Consider the following 27,592-nt stretch of genomic DNA (forward strand, 5'->3'; position numbering starts at 1 on the left):
TGCCATACAACAGTCCCAAAAGAATCAGCTTTTTACTAGATTCTAATTCTGAATGAATCAAGTACCCCTAAAAAAGTCGACTAAACCACCGATTTATTAATCTGCTATCCTCCCACAATGCAGTGCACAAAGGAAATTAATGAGCTGCTCGCAGCTGAGATTACTTTTCTAAACCTGCAATATTGAATTTGTTTTGGCCACATGGGGACCAGTGGAAACAAGATGTTAACACAGTACTGATATATCTTCGCCTTTTAAGTTCATTTGGCCAGCTTGTTGCTGTTATTGAGCAACATTATCATTTATTTGAGGTCATTTTAAGTTTCTGGCCACCTGACGAATAGAAGTCCAGTATTAACTCTCTTTTTTTTTTTTGCTCCATTTTGGGTCTCTACCAACTCCTGAAGAAAATATCTCTTTGTTGCTCCTAAAATAGTTTTCATACTTTATTTTACTCAATGTTGCTGTTAATGTTATTATTACTTATTTAGTTCCATCAAGATTATTTTATGTATTTATTTACTCACATTACTTCCATAATAACCATTATTATTTATGTTTTCTATTCTTTTTACTGTTTGACACTATTTTAAATTGTACAAATTGTACCTGTATGATTATATGTGACCATTTAACTAAATTGAACTGAATGTTTAATTCAACATTAATTCTGAATGTTTGTCTGCTGATAACCCTAGTGAACATTATCACACTGTTTACATGCTGTCACTCTTAAATAAATAAAATATATCGTATTATATAAATATTATAAATAAATTATACATAATCATTTTCAAGATGTATATTAGTATAAAATGATGTATATTGTTATATAATATATGTATATTGTTATACAGTACATTAGTTTAGTTTAGTGTGTAGTATGGAATTAAGATACATTTCTGTACTTGGCCTTTTAAAGAGAGTCAGAATTTTTTAGATTTAAATGTGGCAGCTAAAAATGTTAAATTTTAAAATTTCCTTCACTGTCTGATCAGGGGCTGCAAAGATTAAACATGTACATCGCATATCAAATGAGAAAATTTTGGCCACATCTGAATATGCATGTTAATGTGTTCATACTGAAAAGAAGATTCTAAAGAGGATTAAATGAAGTTATGTTAAAAGACTGATTTACAAGGTTGAACGGGTCTGCTCCTGGAGGGAAGCCTTTCTCTGCCCTCAACATCCTGTTCATTATGGATACAAAAAGAGGAGACATCCTCCTACAACATTGTCCTCCTTCATTAAGCAAAGCAGTTATACATTCATTATTGTGCAGATTCTGTCTTTCATTTGAAATTTAGATTGGCCGGTCACTTCAAAAGGAATTTGAGGGGACTTGGTCCAAGTGCATACGGTCCTACTTTGTTGGCTGCCGCTAGTTAGCATTTTGCATCAGGCAGGAAATACATGCAATGTTTAAACAGCCATTAGGAGTGCAACCAGGTCACTCCATTGTTTGGAGATATTACATTGAATTAGTGAGTGCTTTGATCAAAAGCTCTCCTGCTATGCAAGTCCACATACAGCAGAGTGCATTCTGCAAACATTAAGAGAGCAATCTTCTCTGTGTAGACTGATTGCAACCAATCACTAAAGATGAACCTGAACAGACTGTTACTGAACAGGATTCACAATGTGCACAAAGTCACAATGATATTACAACTGCTGTAACAATGTGGCTGGCAAATTATACTCACCCAGAATTTTATAAGGAAGAAGGAATTCTGGGGACCTTTTCCGTACAGCTCCTTCAGTCCTCCTTTCTTTTCTGGGAATTTGTCATAAATCTGACGAATGTCTACCGACTCCAGCAGGGCGTCGGTGTAGGAATGATTTGTCTGTCCGATATGTACAAATAGGTGCTTGTTGTACTGAAAAGAGCACATAAATAGTATCAGAAACATACTTTGGAATGTGTTCTATTTCAGGTTGTGTCAAGAAAGAGGTCTGTCTGAATTTTAAGATTAGAACCGGACATAAAAATGATTTATCACAGTGTTCCATATCAATATCCAGGAAGTCATCAACACAGAAAGGTTTGCTGAAATAAAATGAAACAATTATGATGAGCAAGTGGTACCTGGAATTAGATTGGTAACAGTGAGAAATAAGCCGATGCAACATTGCTTTTTATTTGATTTTATGATGTACAAATGATATCACTCTGCTCCACTAAAGCCACAAACAACAAACGGATCCCCCGATTTGTATGAAACCAAGTCGGGAATGCTAGACTGCTTCACCCAAAGCTTATGACTTTATTTGATAGGCCAGAAAGCTATGAAACCACAAATTCTGATCCAAGATAGATCTCAACTATTAAATTAGGCAAAAAGGAACTGTAAAATGAGTCTTTTTCCCAAAAGCTAAATGGTAGATGAGCATAATTAAGTCTTTTGCTTACATGAAAAACAATATTTTGATATCAAAGGCAACTATAATCAACTATTATCAACCTAAATTGACAACATGAAATGTGCTTTGCTATAGAAAATATAAATTAGGTTTGTCGTATTCTATAAAGACGTTTCAATTGAGAATATTTGTTTTTTTCACAGCAACCTCAAACCCATGATGCATTGTGAAAAAGCAGAAGAGAAAGCATCAAATCAGAGGAAAACGTTTGATCCTCAGGTCCGTTGCCCTTGTCATGACTGTATGAAACCCTGTCATGTGGCACTGCACTTCAGTTTAAAAGCTCCCAGAGCAGCCCTCTCCAGCATGTAGCCCTCAGGGCAAATGCAACAATTTCAAGCATTAAAAGCTAAATGTAAGATTAATGGCTGTTGTCATGTGGTATTAATACCAGAAGAGATGCAGAGGAAAATTTGAAGAAACATTAAAAAGTTGCTGGAGCAAACAAGAAATGTGTGACACAGACTTGAAGCTGCTGATTAGTCAACTCGCACTCTGTGAGTCTGTGGAACGTCTCGCTGAGCTCAAAGTCTGCAGTGTAAATATAGTTTTGGCATGCTTTTTTAAAGGACCTGATTAATATACAGTCCTTCATTATTTCTGCAGGTTTTCATGCTGGGTGTCCCTACAGGCCAGGCTTCTCCCCTCTCAGCTTGTTTTGGCCTCCACTCAGCTGACTCTCTGCCTGGGAAAATGTCCCAGTGTATTCATGGAGGAAAGGACTGGATGATAAGGATGCAACGAGATAGCAATATTTCACGCTTTGGTATAATGCTTTACTCACTGAGTCTGGGTCTCTCTGTTGCTCTAGGAAGGCGGAGAACTCCACCAGTCGGAGTTTGGAGGTACCGATGGAGCGGCCCTGCCATGCTGGTGCCGTGGGAGCTGGAGCTGCTGTGGGCTCATAACCTGCAGTAAGACCACAATAGTAATAATAAGATATCCATCCTGTCTGTGGGTTTCTCTACAGCACAGCATGAAGATGTTCACTTTAACAAATGAAACTCTGATGTCATGAACAAGTACTGTTTGAGAGGCTTCTGTTGTCCTTATGATTATGATTATTATGATTATTATGATTATTATTATTAGCTTCAATTTGCTCATTTCAAAAGGAATTTGAGGGGACTTGGTTCAAGTCATACTTATTTATGTGTGTGTGTGTGTGTGTGTGTGTGTGTGTGTGTGTGTGTATGTGTATATATATATATATATATAATGTATTTATTTATTTTTTTTAAGCAGTCACATGGTATAAAAATATGTTAATGGCCAACAGATGATTTGGTTTCAGATCTGTTTCACACAAGAGCACCATCTAATTTCCAATCAATCCTAAAACCACAAAAAACTTTAGTTGGTTAAGAATAAATCAGTTGTCTGTGCATGTCTTGTGTTAAAAAGAAACCTTAGGTGCTTACAAATTAAAAATTTTCCAAACTTAACTGATTAAAAACTTCCACCTCTGATAATGATTTCATTTAGTTTTAAACCCACAGTGACTCTCCCCCGCCCTCCTGGAGCTGCACTGAAGATAAGGTGCTCCAGCAGAAATGTAAGTGGGTTCAAAGTATCGCAACGTGATTTTATTGTTGTGGCTATACTGTTTCACTTCTCTATTTGTTTTCCAATGACACAATCTGCCAGAGTGAGATTAAATGAACAGATTTAACAACTGAGGAGATTTTGAATGCTTTATACTAAGCACGAGAATGCACATGTAGAGATGCAGTGAGCTGCAATACATTGATTCATTCAGGTGGAGGTGTGAAAAACGAGCTGCATTTCCATTTTTTCAGATTCGGCAACAGTTGTAGAAAGTGTGATGTACAGTTTTCCTTCAAGGTTCCTTGAAAAGGTAAATTCTCACTTGAAATGGCTGTTGTGACTGCTGGCTGGATGGGATAGGCTTGTTGTGTGAAAGGCTTAATACTGGAACACAAAATGACAGCTTTATTAGAAAAAATTTCCATAGCATTATTTATTGCTTAAAAAGAATGAAGTTGTGTTTTTCTGACACCAAAGTATGACTTACTCTTGTGAGGATCCTGGCTGGCCAGTCGATATCATACCCTGCCATAACTAGATATATAAATAGACAACAAAGAACATCCAATTGTGAGCAGCTGTTAGCAACAAGATCAAAATATCTCTTAGCCCCATGTTCAGTGGATGTAGTTATCTTGACTACCATTCCTTTTGATCATGGGCTTATCTGATAGGGGCAGTTGTGCAAAGCTGTTGTGTGTAATGTGATTTGGCCCTGGTCTCGGCACGGTTGGCCCCCATGACTGCACTGGGTGAAGCTGGACAGGATGGATCAATAGTGGTGCGCAGACGAGAGTCTTACCCCGGCTCCAGGGAAGGCTGGGCGTGGGATGCCTGGTAGTCCAAGCTTGTTGTGAATAGCTGTGGCAGAGACTATCTGAGCCGAGGACATGGAGGCCATACTCTGGAGGGCTTTGTCCTTCACTGCTTGGTCCTTTAACAGCAGTCACAAAAGGTTTAGCATTCATGCAAGGGGGGGGGGGGTAGCAACAACCAGCCTCCAAACAACACACAAAGCACAGCTGACCTCTCACAACAGCAAGCAGGTTAAAAGAAGATGCGTCTACATTGCTATTTAGGTGTAGGCTTTTTTATTTAAAGGAATGTCAAACAATACTAACTGAATTCCAATGGCTAACAGTGGAATGCACTTAAATGTAAAAGTTGCTTGTGACTAAAATACTAATAAATAAAAAAAAAATCATTCAGCAGCTCTGCCTTCTATCAAGGCTGCATTTGTCTGCATGTCAAAACATCTAAACATTTTGAAGAATTTCTCAAGTAAACTGAAGGACACAAAGCCCACTTGGTTAAGAGTCTTTCGAAGCTCTTATTAGTTCCCTTTCTTCAGTCTTGAGCAAAGTGTTTTTAAATTATCAGAACAAATCTACATCAATTGTAAATTGATATGAATATTTAATGGAATAGTAATTCATAGAGAACCACAAAAGCCTGCAGAAGTGCACAACACATTGTATGTTGTTTTGGATGTACTTGTTTATTAATCAACATAATTTTTATATATATTTATTTAAAGTCACTGAATTTAATACTGTAGCAGAGCGCACACTGGGGCACACACACACACTAGCAAAATCATGCAGACTCACTGGTGGCAGAAGTTAAAAAGATAAGCATGCTGGTGGAGCACAGTCAAGCTACAGTATGATAATAGTATGATGACACAAAGAGACACCAATAAACTGGAAAAACACTGCAGCAGTGTCACTATGGCAGGAACACAAATACGAAACTAGCAGCTGAAGGACGAGGCAGCCCCTAAGAAAAGCACAAACAACATCGCAAACAGTAAACAAATACTTACCATACTTGTAACCTGAATGCAAACAAACATGGTTTTATTTTATTATATATTTGTAATTAATTCAACATTTGAAACTGTTGAAAAGTATGTGTTACAGCTTCAATCAGTGAAAAACATAACTGAATTTTAGATTACTAAGACAGAGTACAACACAAATGAGCAACGAACACTCAATAACAAAGGATCATGAAATTTGTATTTACAAATGATTCTTGATCTCTGGGGAGGAAGGGGAGAGAAGGGGCTGCGCTCTATAATGTTTTACAATATGATCAGTAGTCATCGCTCAAGACAAAACAGCAGGTATTTCTGTAAGCTGTTACTAAAATGCCACACACAAGACCAGAAACAGGTTTTTCATTGTTGTCCCCTTAAACGAAGGGCACACTTGTATTTCTCTTTGCCCCTGAACTCTAATTTTCTTTAAATGAGAAAAGACAGGGATTCATACAAAAGCTGTCTGTTTTTCTTCAGACAGCCGCCTGTGCCCTTGAAAGAACAGGCATTCATGTGGCTAGCTGCCTATCTGAGTATTTCGGTTTCTCACCGTAGACACACACACACACACACACACACACACACACACACACACATACACACACACACACAGATTAACGAGGGGTCATTAATTCGTGTTGAATAATGGAAGCAGAGAAAAGTGTGAAAGTCAAAATGTATAGTTGGCTCCCCAAGAAAAGAAGAAAGTGGCACATGGGCGGAGTGTCCTTTGATATACAAGCACTACTTCATAAAATACCTTAAATTACACATCAATATTACACAAGATTACTTCTTTCACAATGCTTTTCTCCCATTTTAATCTCCTTGTCTGAAAAGCCCTCTTCGGTGAGTTTAACAGATTTCACTTATTACTAAAATAACTGACAAGATCGCTCTGAAATGATGACATCTGAACTGGGAGGAAGGAAAGCGGCTGACAGCCATGGCATTGTGAGAGTCTGGAGTTATCAACAGACTGAAGCGAGAACAAGAAAGTAAAGAGGGAATTTCAGAAAGCAGCCAGCCGCCATCAGACCGATTTCGTCAGACGTTCAGCTTTCAGCCACTCACCAACAGCCAATGCCAGCATGCTCCCCGAATAAAATATTACAACATGTATAGGGTAAAAATTACAGCCTGATCAGTACATGATGCAGGCCTCTTTACTGGCTGGAGTTATCTTACTATGACCAGTACTGGTCACAAGAAATGGTATTAGCCACCCTAGTCTGACAATTAGTCGTCCACTAAAAGGTCTCAACAATTTAAAATGGTTTTCTATGAAATTTGCTAAAAACAGTCATGCTTATTTTTTTTATATAGTTATCAGATTTTTAAAATTCCTAATCCAGTATCTGTCAGGTTGTCGTATCATTAACAAACTAGAGTAGAATTTTTTTCCTGTGGCGTGCTTGATGTAAATCAAACTTATTATTTTTTATGAATGGAAATAAAAAGACAATACGTCTTTCCTATTTTTAGCCATGGAAATGATGAGCAGCCGCTCTCAAAGCAAAGGCCCTGTCATGAAAAGTTGAAAGTAAAAAGATGAAAGTGGACAGGACAGTGACAGCATGTCTGAGTACGGGGGAGAGATGGACTGAGAGGGTGAATGGAGGGGGTTAGAGAATCTGAACAGACTTCAGTCAGCAGAGGGATTTGGGTTAGAGGAAATCAGAGCACCAGGCATTCACTCTGTCACCACGGGAAACAGGAAGTTAAGACGCACAGCAACCAACAAGCCCAAAAGCAGAAAAGCGCATACCTTTAGCTTGGAATGAAACTCACGAGATTTCCTTCTGGCAAGAACCTGAATGTGACTAGACACCTGCGGGGTAAGGGAGGGAAGGAAAACAAAGGAAGAGCCTGTAACCATGGCAATGAAAAGCCCCCTGCAACTGGGCAAAGCCAGACGTACCTTAATGGCAGCTTGGATTTCTCGAACTTTCTTTCTTGCTAAGACCTGTATGTGACTAGACACCTCCATTAAAAAAGAGAAAACGGAAAATAAAAAAACAAAAAGTACAAAGTGGATTATACATTTCTTTGTTTAAAAAAAAAACACTTAAAGGAGATAATGTGCATAACAGAAGCATCTCCAAACCACACACCGAGCTAACAGCCAATAAAGCGTAATGCTGTGTGTTGTCGTCACTTAAGTGAACTGATTAAGGAGGATGCAGGCCCCTTTAGCACACATTAAGAGCACCCAGATGTGATCTGCTGTGTGCTGAATGAGAATTTGCTAGTCTAGTATTCTTACGGGAGCTGGGCGAGGCATTTCACCGGCCAAGTTTACCCCTGACGTTCACACCGTTCAAAATTATTTAATAATCTCACATGAAACATTCAGCAGTGTGAACAGCAGTTTGACAGAGGAGTAATGTGTGTTGATGACAGGTTTGAGGTTCTTCTCCAACACTGTTCACGCAAATCACATCCAAGGTGAGTTTTCTAGTGAAAATGAGGTGATTTAACAGAAAGAGCATCAAGTGCTTCCTCTGTGGGTAAATATTTAGATTATTTGCAAATTTTCTTTTCTGTTCGGGTGTTGAAAGAAAAATTCATCTGCAACTGTCCAACATCTTTACGTTTTGGACCATTGCTCAGACAAAACAGGATATTTTAACAACGTCACCTTGAGCTCTGGGAAATTATACGGGGCATTTTTCACTATTTTTGGCTTTTTTTTTTTTTTTTTTAAACAAAACAATCAAGAAAATCACCGGCAAGTTAACTGATCATTCAGTTGTTTTCATTTTAAGAGTTGAAAAATGTCAATCAGAATTTCCTAAAGCCCAACTTCACACACAAGTCCAAAAACCCAAAGCATTTACAATTAATATCATAGAAGATTAGCATCTGAGTGATACATTTACCTTAAAAAAATTATTTGTTCATCACAATTGTTGCTGAAAAATTTAACATTTAAATTTGTCCTCTTTGTCGTTTCATCTCTAATGAAAATACTTGTTAGTTGCAGCTCTAACATGAATAAAATGGTAATTACACACACATTGCACGGTATAACGAACAATAGAAATAGATGCGTGTGTTTATTGGCGTTGCTGTGAGTAAACAACTCTCTCTCCACTCTTTCTGATTCTGTGTCAAACAGAAGAGTCACAGAGAGAGAAACCACACGGCCTTTCTGCTCCAGACTGATCAATTCACACACACAGTGATCGAACATCACCATAGACACTGGCTTGTTTATCACTGTCACTCAAGTCAGCGGTCATAAAGGAAATTTCCTGTTTAGAGGGAAGATCAGTCGGTCGGTTGGTTACTGAAGCACCATCAGAGCGGCTCATCATCAGATAATTAGGAGTCAACTGTATACTTTGATTTTATTTTAGCAATTTAATTCTTCTGATTTACAGTTTGATTCAGGAATCTGAGCTGTGTGTGTCTCCAGTAGACAGGAGGCACTCTCCAACAAAGACTGCAGCGAATCCTCTCTGTGATCAGAGATGCTACCAATCTATTAAAGCCTTACCTTCCTATTAATAAAAGCTTTTACTCTGGCCAAGTGCACGGCCTCCATGACTTAGTCATGAGGAAGAATACTTGCTCTGTTGGATGCTCTCTTCATGATGACAATAATGCTGCTTCACTGTAGAAAATGTAAGGCTGTATTTTACGCTGCATTGTGTGTGTGAAAGAAGAACTACAACTACACTTTTTATATGCATACTAAGTGTGAAGTAGGAGTCATAATGTTGAGCCTGTCATAATCCAGGGGCCTGTTCATGCAACACAGCAACCTCAGAGGTTTCCTGGACAGCTAAGCATTGTGTAAATCTCAGTTTAAGTTTGTTTCTCTCCTGCAGAAACAAAGGCAGCACAGCTCTCCGACGCTCATGCCAAAGAGACATCTCCTGTAAGTCTTACCTGCTTCCGAGTCCTCGTCTTCCCGGTCCGAAGCTTGATGTATCTGGCTATCAGCTCATTTCGACCTGCACAGACAGGAAAATGAAAAACATGTTTTGAAAATATCAATAAAAAACATTTAGAGATTAACTCTGAACAAAACACTGAATATCAGGGGAGTAGTGTGAATTTTTAGAAAACAGATGAAACCCTCAGCATGGCATCAGGTCAGTAGTTTCAGTTATCGAGTGTGTAAGAGTATAAATTCTTCAGTCTGAACACTTCATCCCAGGCTGTTATATAGACGTGCTCATGGTTTCAGTGCTTAATTTTTCTAATATTAACAGGTGATGAAACAGCTGTTAAAAATTTGACTGACTGAGTGTAAAATCTGGAAGTATTTAATTAATACTGTTGAGCTCCAGAAAGTCAAATGCATACAAACAATACTTTTAAAATTTTGCAGTAGTATTGATAGATATTGATTAGATGTTGTTGTTTTACTGTCAGTATTGGAGAAATTAAAACATTTGTCTATGATGACTTTGCTCTTAACCTGTGACATGTGAGGGGCAGTGCTCTGTCTTTCTCACACTCACACTCACACTCACACACACACACACACACACACACACACACACACACACACACGAGACCCTGCTCTGCCCTTCTCTCCTTGTGACAATAAAGAAATAAGCACTCAAAAGGCTGGTTACACTTCACTGGGTCGATGTGTACAATGCTCGTTGCCACAAGTGCAACAAGTCTTCTGTATGTAAGAGAAACACAAGCCATCATTCCAAACATGTGAACAGGAGGAGATATAAACATCATCTGTCCTTTTAGAAATTCACAGTTTCAGAGCGCTCAGTGAATCATCTGGACATTTGGTCTCTACCAATGGAGAGGTCACGTTAGCTAACAATAACATTTAAGCAGTGCAGTTGCTAAGTTACTAGTCTCTGACGTGTTATGAAGTTAACTGGCTAGTTAATTTACCAACCTACTATGTTGTCAGGGTCCAATCAGGGTATACCTGCAGATTTTGGGTCAGTCATAAATTCCGTTACTCTTAAATATCTCTATGGACTGCAGTCGTCGTACTGGACAGTACAAGACAATAAAGTAATATTAATTTAGTTTTTAATTTGTTCTTTTTTTTCTCTTCAAAAATAACTAAGAGTACTGTCAGAAGTAACGGATTGATAAGCAGTATTGTAAGAGTAGTAGTAGTTAAACAAAACCCATTCCTAAATGAATAATGAATATTTAAGTCTGGATGACTAATGCATGGCTTCATTCACAATTGATACTTACAACATTACTAATTAGCCGCCATAAGTTCATTTCAAAGCATTTTAAGAAGTAGTCAGGGAATCACACACAAAGCTACACAATATGAAAGGTCTCTAATCATTTTCATCATATTTGGAGTGTATTTAAATCAGAAGGTCTGTATGTACGTTTCTATACAAACCAGATCCAGTTCCTCTGTGAAAACACCACGAGACATTAGCATGAAAAAAAAACTCTTTCAAATGAATCTAATTCAATCTCATTCTCTTCAAAGCCCGACGCTTTGAAAGGAAACAGACCTAGCTGTTCATACTATTACAGAAAATAATGGCAACTGAATATATTGGGTTTAAAACAGTGCAGCTCTGACTAAATTATAATTAAAGCATAGCTTTGTAGAGATTTCCAATTAACAGCGGCTCCAAACATTCTTCTGCCCTCAGCTCTGTTCTAATTGCTGTAGCAATGCACATGACCCCTGCTTAGCCCTTTCATATGGTAATAACATGCCGCCAACCAAAACTATTACACAAATTATAGGTAAGGAGGCACTCTAATTATGTGTCCAGCTGTAGCTAACCAATGCCATGGATCTGCACTACTGCTCTATGAAATGCACCAAACCCTCAATATAATGAAACATTTTTCTACATTCACTTCATTATCAATTAAAGGCCTTACTTTTGTTATGACACAATGGGACCACGATGTAGCACACATGTGCTAATGAGCCGTATCTTAGGTAATCAGAAGAAAAGGCATTTTCTTTTTACATCACGGATCACAGAATGTGACAGAGCGTTAAGAGTACGTCTCAAAAGGTTTAAAAGGGCAGACATGTTGCAGAAATCCACAGAGAAGAAAACACTTGATGGATATATTTCTATCTGCTTGTTGGTCTGGGCATAGCAGCTTTTTAATTAAAACCTCAAAATCACATTATGACCAGATATAGTAAGGCCATGACTAACGCTTAATATACAGTATGTTTCACTGTTTTGTCCATAAAATGTTGACAAATATTGAGAAATATTATATTGTCTCCAACACTACAAAACCCAAAACATTCAGTTCTTTGAGAAAGAGCTCCCTATGCACAGCTAGTAGTAGCAGTCAGGTGCATGAACAGATAGGGAGGATCAAAATCAACCACCACACCTTAATTATTCTCTGTGACTTTATTTGGAGCGAACAACGCGTTTCACCTTTAGCTTCTTCAGCCGAATTACCTGAGCACTGCACAGCGGTGTGCACAGCATAAATACTTAAAACAACCCTAATTTTTTTAGTTTTAACATATTATTACAAAACAACAAAAAATATATTACAGAAAATTAAATATGAAAAAAATAAAACATGACATGATAAATACATTAAAGAGTTAAATGATACATATTCAGTTTCTATCACAAGACACAAGACAACCAGGAGAATCTGCATCCAGTGAATTTTTGCCTCTTTTGCACCAAAGATCTACTATCTATTTATTCGTTTCATGTCTATGGGCTAATTAATTTCTCAACTGATTGTTTCAGCTCTACCACAGACTGTCTCTTTGAAACTGAAATTGAGTTCCTTTCCTTTTGAATTCCTCTCAAAAGAAGTGCTGATTTTAATCATGGAAATTCTTAGAATTGTCCTAAGAAAAGTGAAATGTTCAGACTGATTGTATTTTACAGGCTTTAGACCATCAGAGTAAAGTTAAACTGGGTGAAAGGTGACTTTAAATAAAAACACAGAGTATAAACCTGTCAACAACATGAGATCTTTGATACCTGCAGCACCTGTCTACGTGCCACACCTACACATTTCGTTGTTCAGCTGAGTGGAGAGAGGATTTGTTGAAGGTTGACCCCGAAGCTCTTTTCACACAACATTTAGGCGAGGCCAGCCTTAGTGAACCCAGTCACGTGACTTCACAGAACAAATAAACAACATCTGGGGATTTACAATTTCAGCCTGCCTGTCCGGTGCGCCTGCAGTGTAAACTTCACCAGATGAAGCGGGGGCTTCAATAATTCACACACTGTGGAAACATAACATGACAATACAGGCATTCATACAAACTCCTGATTCCTCGATCAAAGCACACAGAAATGGCCAGCTGAAAGCTTGCTTACTGGTGAATCATTTATTCTTTACACCAGGCTAGGAAAAAAAAAGCTCAGTGGGTCCTGGCTAGTCTGTATTTTCCCCTGCCTGTTTACACCGAAAAACAACAATTGCTGACAAAAATGACATTCAAGATTAAAAATGCTTTAGACACAACTGTCTTGTTTCCACCAGAAATTTATACGTTTCTCTACAAACTGAAAAGAAAGTCTTCCACAAACAATAGTTTTTTTTGAATGATAAAAAGTTGTTGAAGCTGATTCTATCATTCACGATACTAACCTGCAATTGATTTATCCTCACAGTTTGAGTTTATGTAAAATTTAATTCTGCTTTTCAAAAACTCAAAATAACTGCTGTGTTTCAGATTTTCCTCATGCCAAGACATTTTTGTCCTCTTATGATAATTCCATTTGCGGTGGGTTCACATGCCTTGGTGAAAGCTTGTGCGCTTGCCATTTTATCAAATCCACAGACAGCGAAGATCTCTCCTTGATTCTGCAGCACCAGTAGCACATACAGTAGCTGTGAACAGTTTTTTTTTTTTTTTTTGAAAATTTTGCAGACGAGTGTCACCAACACTGCTGACATTTGAAATACACTTCACATCTTACAGTATGTTTTACTAAATGAAGAAAAAATCAAGATTATTTTCCTAGAGCGGACCTGCAGTCAAGTGGCGCCACAAACACAGTAACAGTAATAACGAGTTTAGACGGACTGTAAACTCAAATAAGACGTGATTTTGTCTAACCTTGTAGAATATTATGAAACCAAGATATGAGCCTCAGATATTTGACCAAAACAGCAAAAGTTTCACTGTCTCTACAAAATAAATGTAGTAATAGTGGTTAGCACTGTCGCTTCACAGCAAAAAGGTTCTGTGTTTGAACCTACCAGCGGGCTTTCCGTGTGGAGTCTGCATGTTCTCCCCGTGTCAGTGTGGGTTCTCTCCGGGTGCTCCGGCTTCCTCCCACAGTCCAAAGACATGCAGGTTAATAGGTTAATCTATAGGTTAATTAGGGAGTCTAAATTGCCTCTAGGTGTGAATGTGTGTCTAAATGGTTTTCTCTACATGTTAGCGTTTTAATGGTGACACCCAGGGTGTAACCCACCTCTCGCCCAATGTCAGCTGGGTTCAGCTCCAGCCCCCGGCGACCCTGACAGTTTCTTTGATTCATACTGTCAGCCAACTAAACTATCAGTGTGTCAAATTAAATGTTCAAAATAAAATATTACAAACTGACCAAAAATAAATATACAAGATTTTTACTGACTAAAGCTAGTTTATATTGTCTATAATTTTCATCAGATAAATCGCCACTAAAATGTACATTTAAAAGGTCCAGTGTGTCAGATATGGCAGCAGAAATGGAATTTAATATTCACAACTATGTTTGCATTAGTGTAAACTCATCTAAAAATGAACATAGTGTTTTTGTTACCTTAGAATGAGCCTCTTATATCTACAGAGGGAGCAGGTACTCATCCTTGGGTGATTTTTGCTAGCTTTGCAGCCACCGTCGGCTCTCCTACCCACTTGGAAGGGGACGGTGAGGTGAGGGGCATTCAGCTGGCACAGCTGCCACTAAATCCTACACACTGTTTCTTTAAGTGAATAAACTAATATTTTTTTTAACTACGTACACTGTAAATGATACTTTAGTTTAATCTTTGCCCTGATGTCTTTTTCAAATGTAAGATCCACACTACAAGGGTCACTCAAGGGTCAGTTTCTGAATGTTGAAATAAGTTTGTAAGTCCTCCAGTTCCAGCGAGGTCAGACTTAACTCTTTATAGGCTGTTGCTGTCACTCAAACAGCAGGACAAGGATTAAATATTTATGTGGATTCTCTTCTGAATCTCAATGACTCAGACTGGATCTGCAACATATGAATGGCACTTCAACAGCAGCCCCACTTTCTCCAGACCGTCCCCAAATAGATTCCTCATTCAGTCAGAAATCCAATTTGGCCCTCAGCATCCTTTTTCCAAGGAACCTGGGACAGACTCCCTCTGTTGTGAATAACAATGGAGTGTATTGTCACAGCCCACTGTAGACCAACCTCAGAGACAACTCATCCAGAAATAACCTCCTAGAACCTCCCATAAGACCTTCAGCGTCTGAGTCAACTTTTTATGAACTAAACTCTACAAACAGGACAACACACAAAGTAAGGATTTCAGTAAAGATGAATCTTTAGACACTTAAAAAATTTTTTTTTTTTATAGCTGCTGTTTCTGCCACCCACAGCTACACCTCATCCCCAGACTTGCACCCTAAGCCTGTAATTAACAATTATTTTCATTATCAATTAACCTGATTTTTTTTTTGATTAATCAATTGTTTGCTCTCTACAATGTCATAAAATAGTGAAAAATACAATTTTCTAAAGCCAAAGATGTCTTCAAATAGTTTATTTTATCCAACAGTTCAAAATTCAATGTAGGTCATCAAAAGGTACAAAAAGGTTATTTTCAGTCAGGTAACACATACGTAACAGATGGCTACATTAACTTTTCAAGTCAAGTCTATTCATGTCTGACGTGAAAAGTTGCACTATATGGATTAAACTGGTTGTCCATAATCTACTTATTTGAGCACTGACAGTCCATAGCTTTATAGTATAACCTGTAATTTATAAGTATGAATCACAGTAACAGCCTTGCTTGAGTGTTATTATTCTTGGTCCTGCATTTTGCATTTTTTTAAAAATGTTACTCCCCACATTCCTGTCACTCTTCAGCTGTCTCTATCACATAAAGCTCAAAAAAGGCCAAAAAATTCAAATTAAATTTAAAAAATTAAATAAAATCTTCCCTGAGTTTGCAGATGAATTGAGAATTTGCTCCCTAGGACTTTAACCACTTTATCTGTGCCAAAGAAAAGAAAAAAGACAAATCCATACCGCAGATGGCTCATTTTTTTTTTTATCTTTCTGGATTTCCATAACAACTAGGTAAAACACAAAGCCTTGTCTTCACTGACAAAGCTTTTATGCACCTGTGTAACATAAACACTGAGGCTAATTTAAGTAATGGCATATTAAACAATTTAACTGGCTTGGTTACATCCTTTGAGGGGCAAGAACAATACTTCTTTGCTCCATTTTTTTTTCTTTTTCTCTTTTTAAAAGCATCCATTTCCTGTAACAGCACTTTTTTCTAATGCAGGCACAACCACAGTCACATCTGGCGCAGCACTCTGCCATGAGACGGCGCTGGGCCTGGAAGAGAATCAGTCAGCAGATTGCCTACATGTGTGTGGCTTCTACCACTCGGCTGTCTCTCTCTGCAGGGCCTGAGAGGGCAGCTTCACAGAACAGAGAGTACACATGTGACGCTGCCCGGACTCTCAGGACAGATCTGTCATTAACCCTTCGTTCAGTTCTTCAGTATTTTAATCAACACATTATAATATTATTAAACTGCACTTATATTGGAAGTGTTACAGTAGTGCAACAGGCTGGAGATGATCAAAAGATGACCTAGATAACAGCAACATGCCTTGTTTGCTCTGATACTTGTACGTCTTATATAATTTAATGCAAATAATTTTTCCTTGCTAGATTTAAGTTTGAAATGATTGATAGCAACTATAGAAAAAGTTAGTCAATGTTTTTCCCTTAACATTTTGAAACTACACATTAGAGATGTAGCAATTAGCTGATTTATCGACTGGCTGAACAAAAGAAGACATTCGATGATGTCACTTTTTGGGCTTCGGGAAAGAATGTTGGATATTTTTATTGTTTTCTGACATTTTGTATATATATATTTTTTATATATAGACAACACTAACTTCTAAAGCAAGCAGCTAATATCTAATACACTGCTGAAACAATTAAATAACCAAGAAGCAATTTGAAGATGTTATCTTGAGCTCTTTTCACTATTATTTATAGACTAAATAATTATTGATATATCAACAAAAAAATCATTAAGTTATTAAGATAGTTGCTGCCCAAATTGAATCACTTTCAACTATTCATAATAACACAAGGATCTTTCTGCAGGATTATTTCTCAATCTTTAATAAACATTTGATTTAGTCCGCTGGTACAAACCTTTAGATTTGGTTTCTTCCACTTTAAAGTTATGTAGACCACAGCCCAGCATGTGTTGTTTGTTTTGTGTGTGTATGTGTATGTGCGCGTGTATGTGTGTGTGTTTGTACGTGCTTGTGTGTGTGTGTGTGTGTGTGTGTGGTGGGCCAACACAATGGTCCCAGCTTTCCTGTCATCCGTGATAGATGACTCAAGGGTCTCAGGCAGACATTAGCATCACAATAGACTAAACCAACAATATGAAGGCATTCGTCCCAGGTTTTTTGGGAATAGCAGGCAGGGGCAGAAAGCCTTTTACTTGAAATATCAATGGGAAACCACCACTTGCCAAGTGGAGGAGAACCTGTGACTTGAAAGAAAACTGACAGCGCCCTTTTTGGAGGGAGAACACTATGCTATCAGTTTAGCATTATGTAGCCATTATATAGCCAAGACTATGCTGACAAATAGGTTTCTGCAATGAATAATTATCATGGAAATAAATCTGCCGTGGTGAGAACACAATATGCTAAGCTTAAACAATTACAGCTAATTATAAAATCTCTTCAGCAGGCCAGACCCTGCAGGTGTTTCCCGACACGTAGCTCCAACATCTCTGTTATCGCTTTACATCTTTTGTAATAATGCAGGTCAGCTCTACCGAGCACTCTGGGCCCTTCAGCACTAAAATGTCTTGTGGAAGTCAGAATATGAATGTCTGCTGACCATAACATCTGACTCCAGTCCACTATCAGCTCATTACAAGTGCTTTAACTTCCTGTACTGTTGAACCCTCGCACCGGAAACATGGGCCAATAATAAAGACTTCAAGGACAGACATTGCATGCGTGACACCACTATGATCACAAACACTAAAGCTATTCTCTATGACACAATAGAAATCCCTCCTCCTACTATAGCACACACACACACACACACACACACACACACACACACAAAACAATTTCAATGCCTGTGGGCTAAAATGGAAAACATACTTTAACCTTTAATTAAACTGGCTCCCCATTTGTGTATCATTTATTTGATCCAGGTCCTATTATGTAAATACAATAACCAGGAAGTAAATGTACACACAGAAATATAAAGTTTTTTACTGACCCATTATGTGTAGTGATGTATTTGGCTTTCAAATAATTTCACACTTTTATGAGTTAGTGGAAGGTAGTTATTATGGCAGATCTTTTCAAATACGCATAGCAGTCTTTTTAATGTCTCATAAAATTCTCACAGCCTCTTCCAGTTCTGGCTTCAAATGTACAAGGGTGTTCCTCCCATATCCACAGGAAACAACTCTATTCAGTCCTCATTTAGACAAGAAAGCAGGGATGTAAAAACAAGAAAGTCTATAATTAAGAGCAGTTCATTTATTTCAAAGCCTGAAAAAACTGAGTGGGGTTTTATGTGAATTGTGTGATTTCTTTCTTTCTTTCTTTTTTACATTTGATAATACTCTCTCTTTTACAACCATGACAGCATGCTTAGTTTTTTTTTATTCTTTGTCATGTGTGCTTTTATTTGCCCAGGAGACCACTGACTTTTGATCTAAAGGTACTGTCTACACGAAATGGTTAAGAACTCATATTTCTTTTATCAGCGTTTATCTGTATTAAAATACAAAATAGTACTACAGAGCACAAATCTGTCATTTTGTTTCACTGACCTACTTTCCATCTTATTTAGCACACATTTTAAACTAAATCTGTCAAAGAATTTGCAAATTGCCACAATTGTTACAGATGCAAACAGCTGGTGGAGCTATAAATCCAGTTGGGTGCCATTAAACCACAGCAGAAGAAGAGGACGCAATAAGATGTATGTATTAAAAGGTCTAGTGTGTAAGAAGTGAGCGGGATCTCTCGCACAGAGTCCACCATGTGGCTCTGATGTTTCTACAGTAGCCCAGAACAAACAAACACAGGCTCTAGACGGGGTCTTCTCCCCTACACACTTGAAAGGGAGAGTGTTTTTCAGTATTCACTGGTTGATGCCACAAAACCCTACACACTGGACCTTTTTGTAATTTTAAGGGAAGTATATAGTTTATATAGTTTTTATGCACAAATTGAAAACGTGCATAAAAACAGCTACTGTAACCTGCAAGTCAGTGTTTAAAAATCCAGCCACGGCACAATTAAGTTCTCTATGTAATGCAGTGTTCAACTGTAATTAACAGCTCTTTAAAAATCCATTTTTTCTCTGGACACCAAAAGAAATCAATACTTAACTTCAAATGACCTTATTGAGCTGGATAAAAGGCTTTATTGCAGGGGCTGGGTCAGGAGCGGTTGAGTTAATGTGTTAGTTGAACAGCGGGGGATTAAAGGTGAGGTGTTCTCTCAAAATCTTACAAGACATCACAAAGCAGCAGGTCACTAACCTGAGCCTTCCTGGAGACACTGAGAGGATTACAGCAGCCAACCTCTGCTGAACTGTGCCTGTATTCAGACAGGGCTGAGGAGGCAAAGACAGCCTCTTTATCACTCAGCAGGTCCAGCCCATTCTATTTCCTCTCTCCCCGCTCTACGCCTCTCAAACGAGACCAGAGCTGAAACCCGCTAGTCCCAACTCGCAATATACTCACAGGGGACCAATTTGCACAGGCAGCCCTTGTCTGAATCACTCTATCAATTAGGAGCCACTGTGTTTATCATCACATACATTATTGTAGAGGCTGGCCTGTTCATTGTGTTGAGGTGTGCCTCTCAGGAGAGGAAAAGGGATGAAATAAATGACCAGGGAGTGAAGCCACAGTTGGACAGGCTTCTGGACTAATCTGAAAGGACGGCTGTAATTATGAGTCTCCTGAGGAACTGGCTGTGTGGCAAGTCCAATGTGTGAACACGACGCTAACAGTCAGGAAGGTGCACTGCCCCCCTTCTCCACAACAAAGTAAGACACTGAGTCAAATCAATATTTTCAATCTCTCAGGATCAATTCGGCATCTGAGGACAAAGGAAGACATGTTAGCTGTGACCAATATGTATAAATGAAAAGTCAAACTTGATGGGTTTACGTTTTTTGGGTTTTTTTTTGTTTTGTTTTGTTTTGTTTTGTAAATTGTCAGTTGACTGAAAGTTGTAATTGAATCAAAGTTTGGAAAGAGGCATGGTCCCAAAACAGTTAAAAGGAAATGCTCCTGATAGTCACAACATAATAAACATGCAGTTATTACTACAACGTTAATAATGTGATATGTATTATTAGGGTCAGACCATAACACAGCATTGAGTATGATAATTTTATGGCTGCGGATAGAGTCTTCCTTTGTTTCCAGGGAAGCTGTTCAGGGTTGAGAGACCTTTCTCTATTCCACAAACAGCAAAGGAAGAGATGACTGTCTCTGTTCACACTGGAGTGTAGTCCCTGCGCTCTGGATGAGAGAATAACACTGGCATTCAGACTCCATTCATATGCTGATTACACAAAATGGTCCCATCAGTATGAGATGATCTCATCAGAATAAAAGTGTTTCATCAATGGAATATGATATAATCAGCATCAAACAGATGCTTTCTTGAAGAGAGCACGAAAGTGACACTGCATCTTTAAGAAGTCTCCCTGTGTTTTAGTCAAACAAAAGCAGCCAATTGGGAGCGTGCAACCTGAAACCAGAGGCCCGCCTCAGAGGGCCTCACACAGACCTCAGAGCAGGGACACACCCCATGTACTCCTGGTTCAGGCAGGCAGAGAGCCACAGCCTGCTATCCAACCATTCAGTGCAAACTCTTTCACACAGGCAGACAGAAAATCACAAACACAGACACTGATCATTTTGTCTGTTTAGAAAAATCACCGAAACATAATCAAAAATGTTAATCTGGGCAACACATTAGCATTGAGCACCATTTTTTAGGGTGATTCAGTACAACATTTGATTGAGGTTTCATCAGAAAGTCAACTCCTTTGTTGACTATGAAATCATTTCCCAGTAACATCTCATCACAGTCTGGTCAGCAGCATCACTACCGCTTCCTCCGTGAGCCCCCTCTATCACCGCTGTGTTCACGGCGAGCAGCCCTGTGAGGCGTGAACCCCCAGCAACATGAAGCTGTTGGAGCAGGAGACTCTGGAATCTCACACACGACTCACAACATGTTATGCTTGGTCACCATAACACAGGCACGAGTTAGAGCTAAAATCTGCCCCCGTGAACAGACTGCCATGAAATAATATGCACTTCAAAATCGATTCTGCTGCTCAGCAACAGGGGAGCTCTAAATGTAGATCCATTTTGGGTCCGACTCTCATTAATTGTACATTCTCAGACCCAACGAAACACAGATGGTTCACAGGCTAAAAAGGTATATAGGAATCGAATTATACGAACAAAAAGTGCGGTGAGACCTCGAATCTACCTGGATGTTTCTTTCAGCTGTTGTCCAAACGTTCTGACTAGTCTGCTGGGGCATTTTAGACCCTTGTGGGCATCTCGTCTCATTTGCAGTGCAAAACAACAGGTGCAGGAGGACTGTGAGCAAAAGGTTTGTTTAAAGAGACATAAAAACATATACTATTTGAATTACACAGCTGTTGTGTGTGCCTCACAGCCCTGAATAATGCATCAGTCCAAAATCGGCATGTTTCACGTCACCGGAGAGACAGGTGGACAAACTGGTACACCTTTTATACCTCATGTATGACGCTTTCTAGTGAACATGCTTATAAATGATGTGGACCGTTCATATGAGACCACGGAGGTCAGCGACTGTAGTTTCCATACACGTCACTGCTAAACGGCAGAATGAGACAGACAAGGTAGTCTGTTACATAAAATACTGTATTAACATCAGCAGCATTACCCAAAATCCTCGACCACAATAGAAGACACCTGTTGAATACAGCACTGTCTGACATGTGTTGCACCCAGTTCGGGACAAACACAAAAACCAGGTTGATTCGTACTTCTTGACCCATTCGCATCAACCGTAGGTGCAGGGTTGATCCTTTTGTCAGTGTATATATCTCCATAGCGACCCATGATGAATAAATAACCAGTTTGTCGCAACCCCAAACTCTTGAATCCTAATTCAAAATGACTTCTCCCTTCCCTCATTCATACCTGCATCAACACTATTTACACTTTTGACAGTTACTCCTTTTGAGGAAGACATAAAATAATTGGACTTTTTTCACTACCATGTGTGTGAAAACACGGTAGTCTTACACTGACAATGGCAGGGGAACAAATGAGGGATTATTCTGGAGGTGTGTGATGCCTCTCCTGCAATGAAGTTCCTCACACTCCATTCTGAGTGAATGTAGGTGACTCGGGGAGCCTGAGCTGATCCCAGAATTCCTCATTATCCGCCCAGCAGGGAGGATCAGGTCCGCTCGCTCTGTCTCAGAGCATACTTGGCCTGACGAGACGAGCCCCAGAGGAGCACAGTGCTGGGCCATCGGGGGCAAGCCAGGTCTGCTCATTATATCTAACTCATCTTTGGCATCTCTGCAAACCAAGTGCCACTTAGTTCCCACAGGAGGGGTCTGGGCTGGATCACTGACAAGATGGCAGAGCGAACAGCAGAATGGTAATAGGAAAAGCTTTACATCAAAAGACACATATGGACAGAGGTATAGTGTCCAGCAGTCCATCTACAAGGTGAATATTATAATATAAAGGGGTATTTCACTTATTTGGTGACAGCATTTCTTAATTTTAGGATAAATGTGCAATAAGGGTGTGACTGCTTCTACTCTTTATCAGATTTATGATAGGATATGATATGATAAGTGAATACATCTGCACTGTAAGTGTTTCAGATACAACTGGGGGCAGAAACAACAATGAAAAAACGACATGGGCGTGGTATAGCCTATGAATAGGGTATGTATTTACATATTTATTTGTGAGTAGATGGAATAAAAATCAGTTCTTCCTTTCTTTTCTTTTTTTTCAAACAGTAACTGAGAAAAATTCACCAATGTCATTTAGCTTGCGGGGCAAGTGCAAATACATAACTCAATGAATAAACATACAATTTGAGTGAAGCGTGTTGTTTCATTTATCAACTCTATTTCTGTGATAAATGAATGCAGCCTCGCACAGCAGGTGAATTATGCAAGTGCAGAGTCTTAGGCCTTTGGCTAGGGGCCAGTGCCCTCTATTTCCCTTCACTTTTTAAAATATTCTTCTAAGTAAACTCTGGGGCCATGGCAAGTGCCGGGTGATGCAGTCTATACAGATGTGATATCTTCCATTGCCTCACAGGATGGGCACAGTGCCAGCCAGTGCTGGTCTCAGCACATCCGAAACACTTCAGGTAAACACCACAATAAGCTAAGAAGCAGAAATTAGAAATTGTTTTGTACCGCAACACAGTTGCTATAGAGACTGTTGCTAATTAACTCTGCACTCTACCCCAGGATAACAAAGGGCTTAAGGGCACTCAGGGCGGCTCCTCTTGTGATGAGCTCTGTGTATGGAACACTATGCCATCCCCAGGGTCTCTCAACTACAAAATACCTGTCTCCTTGTAGCCAACTTTCATCTCAGATGCCACGAGAGGTTTTATGTGGTGTCTGTCTGTGGCTGTTATAAACCCCCTGGACCTGGATTACAGTGCTGTATCAGCCTCACCATGCTTAGCTGAACCCTTGCCCTCTTAAAAGACAAATCACTAGATGTTTTAGACAAATCAATCCGTTGTAGCAGCATGGAGGACCACTCTATTCGTTACTTGTCATCTCTGATGACATTCCAGTTAGCAAGTAGCACTGCACAAAACAGAGGCATCCTACAAAGAATACACATTCACATGTCAGAGCATCTTTGTTTTTATAGCAGGCACGCAGCCAAGGTTTGAATTTCATTCAATATTTGTCCAGTTGAGTTCTCTAAATAGTAAATCTGCCTTAATACATTTGATAGTTTGTATATCTTGGACTGCTGCACCCCACAGGAAACAGGATATGGAGACAAGATAGATTAATTAAAAATAATAATAAATAATAAAGATAAAAAAGCTTTTATTTACTATCATTGACTGTATCAGTATATGTCACAATTACACTTGGCCCACATGTGTGACCCTGAGCATTCAAATGTAAACCATTTCTTTCCTATGCCATTAATAAATAACATTTGATTTGAAAGTAGATTACAATATTTGCACACATTTGTTCAGTGACATGCTGCAGAACGGGGAAAACGTTACATGGAGTTACTCATGGGTTAAGTAGGGGAAAAAAACAAAACCACATGCCTTCACATAATATTGTCCTGCAGATATAGCAGATGTGAAAATTAGTTTTGCTTATTTTGAAACAGAGAAGAAGAAGAAGGGAACAAAAGCCACATCAGTGAGCATTTTGTAAGATTTGCTCACAAAAACAATATGTCAGAAGAATTGGGAGGGGGGGCACAGCGCCACATTCAGAGTATCAACACTGAGTTTGTTCTTAACACTGATGTAATCAAGCTGACCACTCCCTACAGCGACAGCCTTATTGTCTGTGATTTAGGGGATATGGCTGCAAAACATTTGGAACTTCAGAGTGAATGTACTGATTGTGTCCCGGTTTCTAGTGCTAAAATGTGACTGTGTATATACACATAGACTGTAAAAACGCCATCCACCATTTATTGTATTGATCCAATTTTAAACACTTAACAAACTCAATCTATTCAAAATAAAATGTGTAAAATGTTACAAAGTCCCAACAAACTCTGATATGTTAGTAGAGAGAACAGCAAACATAATTCTGTTTTTTGTACCTCCCTGATCTCTCTACAGCTTTTTCCCCACACAGACAGTAGCTGAAAAACAGGCAGACAGCACTATTGTCATAATTTTGCAACATTGAACCATGCCACTAGGTTTTTTTAGTTTTCTGTTTACACACTGGGACGTGAAAGAAATTCATGTTACTATTGTGTCAAACAGTTCTGGCTCAGTAAGGGTAGGAAAGACAACCCAATGACTCTGCTACTGGTGAGACAATGTGTAACCAGATACAGAGCACATCTGGCAGGACGAAATTCTATTCAACACTACAGTTGTCTCTTCAGCAGATTTTAAGGTAGATTCAAGACCACAAAAACAAAACCTTTATTTGGGTTTGTTTTTTGGGGTTTTGAAACAACCTTAAGCAACAATCTTTTTACAGTCCAGAGAAAGAAAACTTGAACGCACTTAGCACTGCTCATGTATAACTGTAGAAAAAACGAATTGTCATGCTTTAATCCACAGCAGAGGGACAGCTTCTCTGGCAGCCTCGCTCTGTATGGGGACGAGGGAATTGGAGGAAGAGACAGCAGGGAGGGTCCTGTTGTCTGAGCCCACATCTTTGTAGTGGCAGCTGAGGGGTTTCACTGCAACTCCTAGAATTTACATTTTGTTTGGCCGGAGGGGTCACATGACAGCTGCAAGCGAATGCACTGAGGGGCTTTCTGCTTTCACTTGACACTGACAGGCTATGAGACGGTCCAACACCACAGAGAGAAAATATTCCCTCTTTCCATGACATCACCCAGCCAGGAATGGGGGGGAAATGGAGGGAGGAGAGAGGGGGCACAGCTGGTGGCAGCCGCAGTACCATCTGCTACTGACTAATAGTTCATGCTGCTTTACTTATAAACTTGCACTTTTGTGAACCAGAGTAGTGGCTGTATGGTCACCGGCACAGAGCACATCACTGATACATTTGAGAAAGACAGTATTATAATATTAGATTACTCAGCAGAGCCTTGCATTTTTTCCTTTTTTAAAAGGAATACTTTGTCATTTTGTACGCTTATTCATGCGTCAATTTAAATGAAAAGATCAATAAATATGAAACTACAGCCAGTTGTGAGTTCATACAAACACGACAGGTCTTAAGGGGTGTTTATGTGTCAGCCTATTTCTTGGCTAGACACAGTTATTTCCTGGAGGCCATGAAATAGTTCCACACTCAACGCTCTGTAAAACCACAACTTGTCATTTATGCTTTTTTTGTGTGTGAATTAAACAAACCAGATATAACATGTTAATTAGCCAGCTCTGCGGGTCCTCACAGGTGGATTATGTTACCTCCAGACAAACTCTTTTCCCCTGCTTCAAGTCTTTATGCTAAGCTAAGCTACAGACATGAGAGTGGTACCGATATTCTCACCTAGCCGCAAGCTAGATTAAAAAAAAACACATGAGCATATTCCCCAAACTATTTCTTTAAGCTCCTTCATTTTTCACCTATTAGAAAAATATGCAATTGCAGCTCCTGCATCTGTACTCACCATACATCTTTCCCTCATCAGAGAGGATGATCTTCCTGCGTCCACAAGGAGGATAGATGGCCAGGGCCTCCTGGAAGCTCTGTTCAATATCAGGGCTCCACACCCCCTCTGCATCATTGTCTACAGGCTTGTCTGCCGAGTCGCTCATCCGCTCCATGTCCTCGGCAGGGCTCTCGCTGCCACTCCAGCTGCTGGGATCAATCGTGGCGGTTGGGCTCTCCAAGCAGAAGCCTGGAGCAGACTAGGGAGAGACCTGGAATTCCCAAATAAATAAACAAAACAAAATGGTCACTCTCTACAACAGAGCAGCAGACAACTGCTTCCAAAAAAGCTAAACAATACACAGTGTTAGTTGAGAGCACAATATGGAGCAGAAGTAGCCAAACAAGCTTGGGCATTACCAATACTGTTGTTGACTTGATTTACAATGTTATGGGTATAAACAATTGAACATTTTAATGGACTCGTGGAACTTCCTTCTTATTAAATCACAGGACACAGAGCATTGTTTAGAGATCAGCTACATGCAAAAAGTATCCCATGACTCTAAGTCCACAATTACAAGGCAGTCTGCTGGATAATGTGTATAGCCTTCTTTGGCTCAAGCTTTGTATTTAGAAAATTAATTCTTCCCTCATTCAGCTGAGCTGTGCTTCATATATTTTACAAGTTATAACACATACCTCATTAGTTACTAGTTTGATTCCTGGAGTGATAAATCTGTGTGGAAATGGAGGAGGATAAGTATCTGACACTCCCTCATTAACTCCACTGCTGGGGTCCCCTTGAGCAAAGGCATTTAGTCCCATACTGTGGTTGAAGTTGGGTTCCAGGTGCAAATTTCCGTCACTCTGTCATTGTGTAGCAAGATATTTCTTCGAAAATACATTTATGCTTAGTAAGTCTATGCTGCATAAATGAAAAAGCTCATCCTTAGAGCTCACGTCACAGGTGAGCCACAGCCATCAGACCATAAAGACATATAGAAAGCAGTCACATGGTTCCAGAAAGTAAGAAGGAAAAAAAAAGGCTGACCTGCAGGCACTGCATGAAAAGTACTGTTTACAGACTATGGCACAATCCAAGAACCAGTCCCCCCACTGTGCATCTTACCAAGCTGCTTGCACAGCTGGAGAAAGTCTCATCCTGCCAGCAGCTATTGATAAGACCAACAAGCTCCTGGGCAAATCTGCAGATAATAAACTGCATCATATTGCGGTGATGTCATGTAATCGA

General features: G+C 39.2%; 1 protein-coding gene across 9 annotated transcripts in view; it reads right to left on the bottom strand.

Annotated features, from left to right (window-relative positions):
* Nucleotides 1–27,592, bottom strand: part of tead1b (TEA domain family member 1b) — a 46,221-nt gene that overhangs the window by 4,770 nt on the left and 13,859 nt on the right. The window contains exons 3-12 of one of the 9 annotated variants that reach the window (XM_027281394.1): nucleotides 26,357–26,609; nucleotides 9,689–9,753; nucleotides 7,713–7,775; nucleotides 7,560–7,622; nucleotides 5,795–5,806; nucleotides 4,772–4,903; nucleotides 4,457–4,503; nucleotides 4,292–4,353; nucleotides 3,206–3,330; nucleotides 1,704–1,877 (exon numbers count right to left, since the gene is read on the bottom strand). In XM_027281394.1, the coding sequence (XP_027137195.1) occupies nucleotides 1,704–1,877; nucleotides 3,206–3,330; nucleotides 4,292–4,353; nucleotides 4,457–4,503; nucleotides 4,772–4,903; nucleotides 5,795–5,806; nucleotides 7,560–7,622; nucleotides 7,713–7,775; nucleotides 9,689–9,753; nucleotides 26,357–26,513 (900 nt within the window). In that variant the 5' untranslated portion in view covers nucleotides 26,514–26,609. Of the gene's footprint in view, nucleotides 1–1,703; nucleotides 1,878–3,205; nucleotides 3,331–4,291; nucleotides 4,354–4,456; nucleotides 4,504–4,771; nucleotides 4,904–5,794; nucleotides 5,807–7,559; nucleotides 7,776–9,688; nucleotides 9,754–26,356; nucleotides 26,610–27,592 lie in introns of all 9 variants that reach the window. The other 8 variants (XM_019277525.2, XM_027281395.1, XM_010744798.3 and 5 more) reach the window with 8 other exon arrangements.

The sequence above is a fragment of the Larimichthys crocea genome, chromosome VIII (genome assembly GCF_000972845.2).
Source record: "Larimichthys crocea isolate SSNF chromosome VIII, L_crocea_2.0, whole genome shotgun sequence".
Lineage (NCBI taxonomy): Eukaryota > Metazoa > Chordata > Actinopteri > Sciaenidae > Larimichthys > Larimichthys crocea.